Raw genomic sequence first — 11,821 nt, 5'->3', positions numbered from 1 at the left:
GACAGTGAGGCATGTTGCTGTACAGCTCCCACAAGCTGTTCTAAACCAAGCCAGCCCTGTCTGGTTAGATGTGCAGTTACTGAGCTTTTCCTAAAGAGGGTGCTCTCAGCCAGAGGATTAATTAATTACGTGGGTTTGAAGCCATTAACATGAAGGGTCAAAATGAAAAAAGGCTAAATGGAAAGATGCTTTTATTGTGGATTGATATCTCTCTGACCTTTAAAAGCAAGGATGAAAGCAATTTAATTTTGTATCTGCCATTCTGTCAATCAAGTCAATTGAGGGGAAAGTACAAGAGTGAGTGTCTAGAGAAAAACTGCAAATGGAGCTGCAGCATACCCACAGTCTCAGCATGTGTTGACACAGCAATACTCCGTGAGATGAACTTAGGAGCCATTTGAGAGAGGGTGGTTCGTATACCCTCAGGACGACAAGAACCACAGACAGGGTGGAACACTGGAAATTACTGTCTTTACAGGGAACTTTTGGGCTATAACACCAGGGGATAGAAGCATCACTCATCCAGGCAATCGGACATGGCACAAGTTATAACAGGCTGAGCATCTTCAGATTTTTCTAGCATTTAGATAACAGAATAGGGAATAGGCAAAAGAGTAATGTAATTCAGTGGCCAAGCTTTGCTAGAATTATAGGCTGAGAGCAGACAATAAGCAGCATGGAGGAGAGCTGGGTAGACCCCAGAGATATTCTAAGATGGGAGGGTTCTCCTTCCCACGATACTTAGTGTGGCAGTTTGATCGCACTTGCAGGAATTCTCTAGTTATTAATTTAATATACTGATCAAAGTCTCTCCTTCCCTCCTATTCTCACCACACAAAACAGGCTATTTTTCTGTACAATACAGCATAATAATCTAGTTTTGCAATAAAAGTCTGGAAAATGATTAAGTCTTCAAAAACAATCAAGCAGATCTGAAAAGCTAAGTCCTGTCAAGAGGCATGCATTTCTCGCCCAAGCGCCCCAGGGCCACTGCAGAACTCCTGGCCTTTATCCTCCTTGCTCCATCCAGTGAGAAGACAGCCTTGCACTCCACCCATGCCAGACACCTCCTAGGGTCCCCGACCGACCCAGCCCCTTTCCACCCTCTGCCCACTCTGTATGAGCCTGAGTTCTTTTATTCCCGAAAACACCCAGCTTCTAAAGCAAACTCTGTATATTTAAGGAAAATTATTCTTCATCTTTATAGTTAATTAATTCTACATTAGCTTATGAGCTGCTCAAGGGTACTCAAGAGATTCAACTGTATTATCGGATGCTAGTAGAGAGTTTGGCGTAGACAGTGACACACAAACTTCTGCTCAACAAACGGCACAGAACACAGCTCCAGTGTTTAAGATCTCTAGGCAAATTGCCTTATAATCAGAGTACACACACGAGGAGGAGGAGGGAGAGTTCCTGGGGTGATGGGCAAGCACCCACACTGTAAGTACCTCCCGTGTATACCAGTACTCACAAATATGTTCAAAATACAACAGGAAATGAGACCAATGATGTTATTACAAGGCCCTCTAGGAAAACTATAGGCTTCCTGGTTTAAAAGGAAGTTAGCGTTCTTGTAGCAAAGTTCATTTTATGAATACAAGAAAGTAAAACTCAAGTTAACATATGCATAATATATTAACTAATGATATTAGAAAGAAGGACCAGAAGAAAATCTTTATAGATGACTGAATTAGCTGGACCCAGCATGGCACAAAACCTAGAAATGTTAAAAAGTGTCTGTCTAAACAAAAACTGTAATGTACAAAACAAGAAAAGAGATCTGTCCCATATATCCGCCTAGAAAAGGATTTCAAATATTAATTCTGGTGACACCCTAAATCAGAAATAAACTGATATAAAAATCAATTTAGAAATGAAATACAAAATACTTAATATATAAAAAGTATAGAAAAGATATTTTTAAAATAGTACCATTGCAAAAGCCATTTCATGTACTAAATGTGTTGAGAAATCAAAAATCATTTTCTGAGGACTAATAACAAGCATAACTAGCAGTGCTGTTCAACCATTGGTCAAGGCACCATGTCCCACCGGAAATACTCTCGTGGCAGCAATTTCCACTATGTCTAACATACCTGGGATTTCATCTGGGCCGCCTTTTCTGGGTCAACAGCCAACACATGCTGGTAATGACGGATGGTATGCAGGCGATCTTTGTTCTCAGCACGGACATAACGCCGCAAGGCCTGGAGAATGCGATGAGGCTGCAAGAGAGAACAGTTGTTACAATATCCAGAGACTAGAGAATTGAAAACAGGAAAACAAAAGCTTAAACCGTTCACCTAAGAACGTAAAGCTCAGCTAGGCACAGAACGAAAGCCTTAGCTTCAAAAGTTCTTTTAGCTTACCAAGTAACAAAAACTATCTAGGTAAAGTAGCAAAACCTAAATTCCAAACTTAACGAACAGTATTTTCCAGAATCCCCAGCCCATTATCATCCTCTGATCTGTCCTTTCCTGGCTCAGCCTTTGACACCTGAATTACAAGCTAGGTAGTCTCCCAAATCACCCCAGAATGGAAAGACTTTAATTGGCTTGCTTGAGAAAGATACAAACATCCTCCTTTCCAATACCTTCCGTCACGTAAAAGCAAGGTAGATTCGTGTTAAGGGATAAAATAATTTGAGACCATTCACGCAAGTTTTAATATAAATTACTTTACCCTTTTCTTAATAATCTTATTTACAATGGAACTGGTTCAAAAGTCTTCATTCACAGAAGGTATATTTTCATTCTTTGAAAGTAAGGCTATCACAGAAAATTCAATAATTAAATAATTACCAACCAATTTCCTGAGGTTATGCTATTCTAGTGTAAAATACTGACACATCACAGATGGTATACCCAGGCATACAGTGACGTAATGCTAAACTCATACATGCAGACACTAGAACATAATACCATCTCCTCCCTAATCTTCTTTCCTTACCTTCGGCTTTGCCAGAACTTTTCATAAAAATGTCATTTTTACTGACCTGTGTGTTACACGTTGGTTCCACGCACACACACCACTTCAGGGCAGGCAACAACAAGGACAGGATTCATCAATGATTTGGCTCTGACCACAACTCACCCGTGGGGGGTCCGACTGCAGGGCAGCCAGGTAATTCTCCAGAGCCATGCGACGGCGGTCATTCAGCATGGCTTCTACTCGGGCCAGGTGGGTTTCCACCAGCTGCTGCTTCTCACTGGCTGCTTCCTTCTCTAAAGCTTTAACCATAGCTTGGAAGTGCTAAACCAGGACAGTAAGAACAAAATAATCCGTGGCACGTGGAGGCAGTATAAACAAGCAACCTCAGAGCCTGACGCTTCTCCTTGTCCAGTGCCCATGTGAGACAGTAACAGGTCCAGAGAGTGAAACAAAGCTAAGTTCAAAGCATACTGTATTGGATTTCTATCAGGACAATTACGTCATTATCTAAAGAGAGCAAGTTAAATCTCAGTGTGAGAGGGGCTCCTTAATTTTTCCATAACTGAAACTGCCAGCGCTGCAAGTCCAAGGCCTGGTTTCTCAGTGTGCACCACGTTGTAGCAACATTCCGACCTCCGAACCCTGAAACCACTGACCAACAGGAGATACATTTTTGAAACATAATCCAGCAAGGTGGTAGGCTATGCTGAATCATTTTTGTTTAAGTCACCAAGGCCAAGTTATCTATGAGGTATCTGGCTAGGTTTACAGGTACAGTTTAAGGGTGGTTAAACTAAATTTTCCTGGACAAGATGCACTGGCTTATGTAGGAATTAAAACTTAAATTTCTAGGTGAGCAATAAAAAAGCAAAGGTCTTCCAATAAAGTGTTAACATCAGGAGGAGAGAGGTTTCAGCTAGACACAAAATGATTTAAAATGTCATCAGTCTTACACGACCAATCAGCCCTGTAAACTGCTATTCCCACACCTCACCACACTCTCTTCTATGGAAGGAGAATACAGTTTGCTGCTGTGATCTTAAGCTTATATGCTTACAAAGTTAGAGATGAACTATATCAGAGATCTTTATTTTCTGTCTTTTTACTTTCAATTAGTCTGGGAAAAAAAATTTCGTTCTTGTTGAAAACTAGTTCCCCCCTTAGGATTGAGGTTGCCGGGCTTTTTGCCGGGAAGGCGGATTTACCAACCTTCGTTTGGGTTAAGTTTCTTTCTTGGCTTGATTGGGTTTTGCTTTTGTTGGGGGTTTTGTTTTCTTTTTCCCCAGGTTGGGCACCCTGGGGTTGAAAAGGGAAATTTTGCCGTTTTTGCTTTCTTGTTATTTCAGGCCTTCCCTTGAAAGGGGTTTTCGATTTTTTTTATATTAATAATTTCCTGGGATATTGGCTCTGATCATTTTCAAATAGTCAGGCTGAAAGCTTTGTCCCTGGAGAAGGCATCTTACCTGAATAAGAGTCTGCCTCTCTGCTTTGGGGAGATTCTTAGCTTGAAGCTCTGCCTCTTCCCATTCCTTCTTTACCTAGAACACAGGTCATAAACACTGCCATCAGAGAATCATCCTCTGAAACAACTCCCCCATTTTCTAAAAATATTGCCAGGTACTAAACCTAATGTAGGAAACTGTGCAAAAGGAAACTGCATCATCTGATCCCTTATGAGTGCGAGGCTGTTACTGCCTCAGAAGGTTCTAGGCCTCAACTATCCCCAAATAGAGCCTCAATTCCATGAACTCTTTGCTGCATAACCTTAAGCACGTTATCTTAAAGTCTTTGTGCCTTAGTCCCCTCACCAAAAAATTGAGGTTAACATCGACTTTTCAGAACTGCTGAGGGTAAAATAAAATAATGAGCATTTCCCAAAGTGTAAGCCCAGCATGAGGTATGTGTGGGATTTTGGGTGGAGCTTAGGCCTAGCAAGAAATTCCCTTTTCGATATTCTTTCAATTCTGAGTAAGTCAAGAATAAACTTGCACTTCGGTGCTCCTGCTGCACTAACTCTTATAACCCTTTTAAGGAAAAGAAACGCCCGGAGACTCCGAATCTTCAGCAGGCGGCAGTATCTGGCTGGAAGGTATCGATGCATGCCTGTTTTCACTTAATTCGCAGTTTTGTTTTTTTCTCGTGGCATGTGGCTGTTTTTTTCTTTTTGTGAGTGTTATACCGTTTTTTTTTTTAAAAATTTTTTAGCGCGTTTTTTTGGCAGAGGAGTATATTTTGTATGTGACTTTTACTCTGCGGAGTGTGTGTGGGCGCTGCTCAGTCCTCGGGTGGTTATTCTGTTGTGTTGTCGGGGGTGGTGGGGAAGGACTGGTCTACCCAGAGGGTGGCTTCGCTCATACTCTCGCACCTCTCCTGTCCTTAAACGTTACCGTGACATTCTAGGGAGATGGTGTCACTGTTTTTTAACTATGAAAACCATGCCACCCAAAGCCAAACACCATGAGGACGAGGGAAGTGCTGAGGTTTACCCTGGCCATTCGGTTGCGGTGCCGAATTTCCAGCTGCTCCTTAGCCTTCTGGAAGCGAGCATGCTCATTATCATCTGCAGAGGTCTCGAAATACACATCGACGTCATTGGTTGGCAGAGGAGTTGGGGGAACTGAAATAAAATTGCAGAGGGTGTTCTCTTTGGGGTCAGGAGCACTGTTAAAACTGCGCTGTACTCTAGGAAGAAAATGGAAGCTCAGGACCTGCAGATGGACCCAATTTGTCTTGTACCGTGCTAAAAGTGCAGGGCACTGCCATCTGCCAAGACTTCCCTTTGTTAGATCACAGTGGGCCATCTTCCTTGCATAATACCCATCAACCAGTCTGTGCGTGCTAAGGGCACTTCACTGGTAGCTCCCCCAGCCCGTCCGTATCTTCTGCACCAATGAGGCATCTACCTAGGGGATCTCAGGGCAGAAAGAAATGACTTCTTCTAAACCTTCTCTTCAGTGCTTAAAACTGGAAAACCTAAAAAACAGCTACTTTATTGCCTATCACCAACAGCAACTTGACAGCTGGAATCAGACCCTATAGAAGTATTTCCACAAAATTTTGTTTTTAAAGAAACTTATTATTCAGGACCTTTCCTCTCTTCTGGCTATCTTTAGATCCTAACTGATATCGGTGAACAGGTTCAACTGAATGTTCCTAGCATACAGGCTGGGTGGAGAAAGTCCAAAACACACTAGCTATAATTCTGAGTTTTCAGTATCACGGAAACACTCTTATCCCCTCTCCCAATAACAGGGCCAACAGGGGTAAAGTTAAGTTGCTCTACTTGACAAGGATACCTTTCCCCTATGTGAAGACACCTTGGGCGTTTTGATCCATGACACTGACCAATCAGCCTTCCCAAGCATCCCCCAGAGCACAGGCCCCTTGGACAGACCCCCTCGCCGCTGGTCAGACATAAGCTTTTACTGGCCCAGGCAACTCTCTCCGCATAATGGCGCTTAGCCTGGTGAGGGAAAGGCCTCAGATGACAAGTTTACTCAGTCAACCTTTCAAGACATACCTATGGAAATGCTTATTATTAGCCCAATTCACACAAGATTTCCCCAGCTGGGGAAGAATGGCATGAATTTGCTTAATATATCATGATATAATTTTAGAGCTCAGTAGAGTAAATGCCAAGGTCCAATTGGTTTTTAATTCAGAAGTAAATTCACCTAATTTCCAGAACTGTATCATTTTAATATATTAAAACACTGTATAATTGATGAATATAGCTACATATTAGCCAGCCACTCCTACATTTTTCTGTCAGCAGTATCTTTAATGTGCCTCCTTTTATTTAAAATAAACCTAAAAACTACCAACTAAACTCTCGTGAAGAATATACGGGTTCTTTTTTTTGCTTTTTGAGGCAGGGTCTCACTCTATTGCGGAGCTATTGTGCAGTGGTAACATCACAGCTCACTGCGACCTCAAACTCCTGGGCTCAACTGATCCAAGTAGCTGGGACTATCGGCACACAACACAATGTCTGGCTAAGTTTTTTTTATTTTTTGTAGAGACAGGGTCTCACTATTGCTCAGGCTGGTCTCAAACTTCTGGGCTCAAGGGATCCTTCTGCCTCAGCCTCCCAAAGTGCTAGGATTACAGGCGTGAGCCACTGCACCTGGCCAAGAATATGTGAGTTTTGCATAAGCTTAAAAAGAATCTCAATGTCCAACTTTCAGATTAACTCAATCAGAATACATAGCTTCGCAAATGACATTCCCCAAGATGCTGAGAAGTTCAGTAAAGGAGAATTTCAAGCACTGAAGTCCATCATCCGATCTGCACATCACCATCAGCAACACGCCTGCCCGCAGTGTCAAGGCTTAGGCGTTGGAGACAGAGCCTTTGGTTCCTATAACTGGGCTAGATAAAGATACAAAACACAAGCTGTCTCCCTGCGCCTTGGAACCAGAGGCAAGAGGGACAGCAGGCCTACGGGTTTGGTACTGAAGACACGAAGGGCTCAAACCAGAATCACACACCCCCTGTCCCTGCAGAGCAGCCAGCTCATGAAGCCAGCACACCCACCAGCCTCAGCCCCTTCAAAGAGGGACAGGAACGTTATCACTGGAAGGAAACTTGATGCTGCTTTTAGATCTTTGCGGCCCTCCAGGCAGAGGCCCCACAAATACACAAACACACTGCTTCTCCCAGGCAAATCTTACCTAAGCCCAGGAAAGGGCGGCTTTACAGACCTGCCATTCCACTGTGGCCGCTGCACTGTGTCTTACAACACTATCTGACCTTCAGGAAGAGACTGCCACCTCCTCATTCAGTGAGATTTTTAAAGGTCCTCAATTCCTCAAGCTTCAGCCCCAAACAGTGTTTTCTTGACCCTTAGTTTGAATAGTTTTACAAAGTAGTCAATATCACAACTTCTATCTCTAAATCTTTCCTGAATAAACAAAGTTTATTTGATAATGTTCCCTAAGGACTGCTTTTATTTCACCCTTTCCACTGTATCAAGTAAGAACAGCTTTCTCGTGGTGCAGCAGCTGCAGTGAAGCACTGAGAGTGTACCATTTTATATTAAGATGTAAAAAATCTATTCATTTGAGGAAGAAAGAGCAAACATGAATGAAAAACTAGCAGGAGCTACAGCCAAAAACCTTTAGAGCAAATACCAGGAACAGACAGCAACTTATTATTCTGATGAATTTAAGAGTAGGAACCAAGGAAAAGTACCTGGCCTGGTCAGCATGGGTCAGTGCTGCAAGGTAAGAGAGCGGGTCTTAAAAATGAAAAGGAGAAACCATGGAGAAAAGGAAAACTCTTTTCCTGCCTATGCCTAGCATAAACCCAACCCCACTGGGTTTCAGATCAAAGACACATAAGCTGAGGTTCCCTCACTTTCTAAAGTGCTCCATGACCCAGTGTCGCCAAAATACCAGAGAAAAAAGTCACTACCACTCGGCTTCAGAGCTCTCTCCCTAGAGTGCATGATGCAAGATATTTCAATATTCTCAACTTCCAAAAGTACTCCTATTGTCACTCCGTTCGAGAGTGGGCGTCCCTTCAGCCGGGGTGCGTCACAGGGGTCAGCTAAAGGGCAGTTCAAAGACAAGAACGAGAGGCAAAGCCTGGAACTCTCTGCTATTCCGCTTACCGGCTGGTGCCTTTCAATTAGAGACAGTCGAGGGCATGGCTGCCTTCGCAACAGACAGTAAGTAACCTTGGGAGCCTGTGGACTCCACGGCTGGATGAGAAAGAACAAGCCCCTGGCGCTGCCCTCCCCTGTGCCAAGGAGGTCACACACCACCACCGCCAACCACCACCAGACACACAGTGAGCACGGGACAGGGAAAACTGAGCTGGCAACTGCCAACAGGAAAGTACAGCCTAGATCTAGAAAGCACAAAGATGAGGGGAAAAAACAACTGACAGCAAACACCTAAGTCAGCAGGGAACACTACACAGATGCAGCCACAAGGACGGCGGGAGAGAGACAGAACGCTGGACAGGACAGTGCTGCTGCACAGGGCCAGCGCGAGGCGGGACTTACTCATCGCTTTACACACAGCCATACAATAATCCTCAGACTCAAAATTGTTCCTGTTGCCGCCGCAGCCGCCATATATAAAGCGCATGCACTTTCCCTTGGAGAGGTCGAAGTACCAACGAGGCATCACAGCCCGGCAGGGCCCCGTCATCGCCTCCTGGGAGCAGACAGCTGTGTGAAAATGGTCAAGTGTCAGCACGACAGAGGCAGTTGCTTCGAATGCTTCAAAATGCTACAGGCCAGCAGGGGTGGGATGGGGTGAGGAGAGGCCCACGCTGGGGCTGAGCATGAAGGCCCTGGCTAACCAAACTCCCCAGCTCAGGCCAGTCATTTCTGAGGTAGCAGTTATTTCCCACGCAATAAAGACATTTAGGAACTGAAATACATTTTATTTGGCATTGCCTGGAGTCTAGATTGAGGTTTAGGCTGACACAGAGAAATTCTTTGTCTCACAGCTCTGTGAGGCTCACATTTCTGATCTGGTAAGTGGAGATATTTGCCTGGTTTGTCCATTTTGGTGGTTTCAAGGACCAAAGGAGACAACGCTAGTGGAAAGACTGTTTTAAGTGGTGATACCTGTACTAAAGGCTAACGCAGCTAGCAAGGACAAGTGTTTTCCATTTTTATGTTCTCTAAGGTGAATTGTAAACTTCCAGACTAGTTAAGTAATTTCCTTCCAACTGAGTCCAAATAATTCCTTAAATCTTAATTGGTTTCAAATATTCAATCAGCAGGAGGCTGTATATAAATGGCTCTGGAACTATTATCTTTTCTTTTTTTATACTAATTGGCAAGATGAAAAAAACCTCAGGCCCCAATTTGTTTCCAGGAGGTCATTAAATTTCACTCTCCCAGCTACAAACATCTGGACAAAAAGAAAAACCAGGAAAGTGATGTCCATTGTAGAAGGTGGGGGCTTGAGTGGTATTAAAGAGCACACCTTTCCCTGGAGAGAACATTTTGGGCTAAATGTGGAAGAATCCTGCTGAAGGGTAAATCAGGTTGTCTCTTTTATTCTCTAGTCCCTGTTTTCTGATTTAATATTTAAAATGCAAACTCTGTTTTTCTAATTCAATTCTGCATCTCTCCCTGGACGTGCCTGCCTGCTCACTGCTAAGACGGCACACCGCACTGGAGAGCTGAATTCACCTCCAGAGCAGAGATACCACCTTTCTTTCTGTGACTGACTTACCTGCCATAAATGCAATACAAAAGACTAAGTAAATAATTACCATGTGGATTTTAAAGCCGTGGCTTCACATCAGGTTACCTTTAACATCGTGAGTAATTTCCTTGTCTGAAATAGCACTATCGCTGCTGGGTTCAGTCGGGTTCTCCTCGTTGTAATCATCTCCTTTAAAGGTATCGTAGTAGTAATCACGGTCTTCTACCACTTCCTCCCCTTCCTCCTCATCCTCGTCATCTTCGTCCACAGCTGCTTCTGTGAAGTCTTCCAGATCTGCTTCAGTAGGAAATTCACTAAAGGCCACAATAGAAAAAAGGAAGGGTAATACCTCCTATGCACAAAGCACAACAATGGTTCCCTTCCCTATTCTGAAACACAAAAACAGAGACAGGAAATAAGCTCAACTCACATTTAACTGTGCCACTAAAGCCCTCAGCTTAGCTACATCAGCAAAAGAGAAGAGTTAGTGGACACAGACTGCATTAACCTGCAGAAATAATGCAGGCCAGTACGATGTAAAGCCAAAAGTCACAGGTATTCCTGTGATCAGCTGCGGCTACAATGAAACACAAGCTGAATCAACTCTAGCATAACAAGGGAATGCCCACCTGATCCAGAGGTAAGGGGCTAACAGCCAACAGCCACTTTTACAGGAGGGCTAACAAATAAGCAAAATGATTTCATAGCTCAGGACAAGAGCTACCTTTTATAAATATCATAATCTTCCTCTTCGTCTTCCTCCTCTTCCTCTTCCTCTTCTTCCTCCTCTTCTTTTGACACAGTAGATTCAATAATCTTTGTCTGAGGGCAGCACACATATTCAGTGCCATGGAACTGGTCTACCCCACAAGGTAGCAGCATGCCGTAGCTATATAAGGTCATTCCCTGAGTCAGACATGCCTAAAAGAAACCCAGACCACATCAGAACACACTCTACAGTAAATCTGGTCAAATATTCCCTGATCCCTCAGCCAAAAGAAACCTGTATCACATCACTAGGTCATGCTTTCTCTCTTATGACACACAAAATTTCTGTCAAAAAATCGTTCTATTATTTTAAGATTTATAAATTTTCCTTATTTTTAATTTAATTTTTTTTTTTAGTTTCTACATATAGCATTGAAAAATTTTATTTAACTTATAATAGGGACATCGTCTGGCCCAAAAATATTGAAAAACTAAACTTGAAAAAAATTAAAGGGAGTTTCTTCCAGTTATTATCAATACTAGTTAAAGGTGGTCAACGCTAATTTACACTGACCACTGGTGTGGGCACTACTTCAGACTCTGACCAAAGGACGACTACTGACTGAAGAACCAACCTAATTATCAATGGCAAGATGGTAGGTCATTTCTCTCTGCCAGAAGAGTCAAATGGCATCTACTCCTGTCTGTACATATGTACAGACCCAGAATTTCTGTAATTGGCTATTTCCACACAGTCCCTGGGTTTAGGATGACCTTGTTGGGAGCCTTGCTGGCTGCATACAGTATTCTTGCTCAACAAACTATTTAATATTCTTTTTTAAAAAATTTTAATTTTAATTTTTTCTTTCAACTTGACCAGGATAAAATATCCGTAACTTTAGAAGCCAGACTGTTAGTGCTATACTTCCCTATGCAAATATATATTCCTTTCCAAAATATTTTTAATTTAGCTGCCTATGCCTAGCATAAACCCAACCCCACTGGGT

The 11,821-nt window shown here is 43.0% G+C and overlaps 1 protein-coding gene across 1 annotated transcript in view; it reads right to left on the bottom strand.

The window, feature by feature from the left end:
• The window catches only part of APLP2 (amyloid beta (A4) precursor-like protein 2), a 72,852-nt gene that overhangs the window by 10,747 nt on the left and 50,284 nt on the right, over positions 1-11,821 (bottom strand). The window contains exons 5-12 of the mRNA XM_012644278.1: positions 11,133-11,137; positions 10,831-11,029; positions 10,212-10,420; positions 8,945-9,112; positions 5,421-5,551; positions 4,398-4,472; positions 3,097-3,255; positions 2,100-2,228 (exon numbers count right to left, since the gene is read on the bottom strand). Coding sequence (XP_012499732.1) covers positions 2,100-2,228; positions 3,097-3,255; positions 4,398-4,472; positions 5,421-5,551; positions 8,945-9,112; positions 10,212-10,420; positions 10,831-11,029; positions 11,133-11,137 — 1,075 coding nt within the window. The remainder of the gene's footprint in view (positions 1-2,099; positions 2,229-3,096; positions 3,256-4,397; positions 4,473-5,420; positions 5,552-8,944; positions 9,113-10,211; positions 10,421-10,830; positions 11,030-11,132; positions 11,138-11,821) is intronic.

The sequence above is a fragment of the Propithecus coquereli genome, unplaced genomic scaffold (assembly GCF_000956105.1).
Source record: "Propithecus coquereli isolate 6110/MARCELLA unplaced genomic scaffold, Pcoq_1.0 Scaffold209, whole genome shotgun sequence".
Taxonomy (NCBI): domain Eukaryota; kingdom Metazoa; phylum Chordata; class Mammalia; order Primates; family Indriidae; genus Propithecus; species Propithecus coquereli.
Note: the sequence above shows the minus strand (reverse complement) of the source record. Positions and strands in the feature narration are given on the sequence as shown.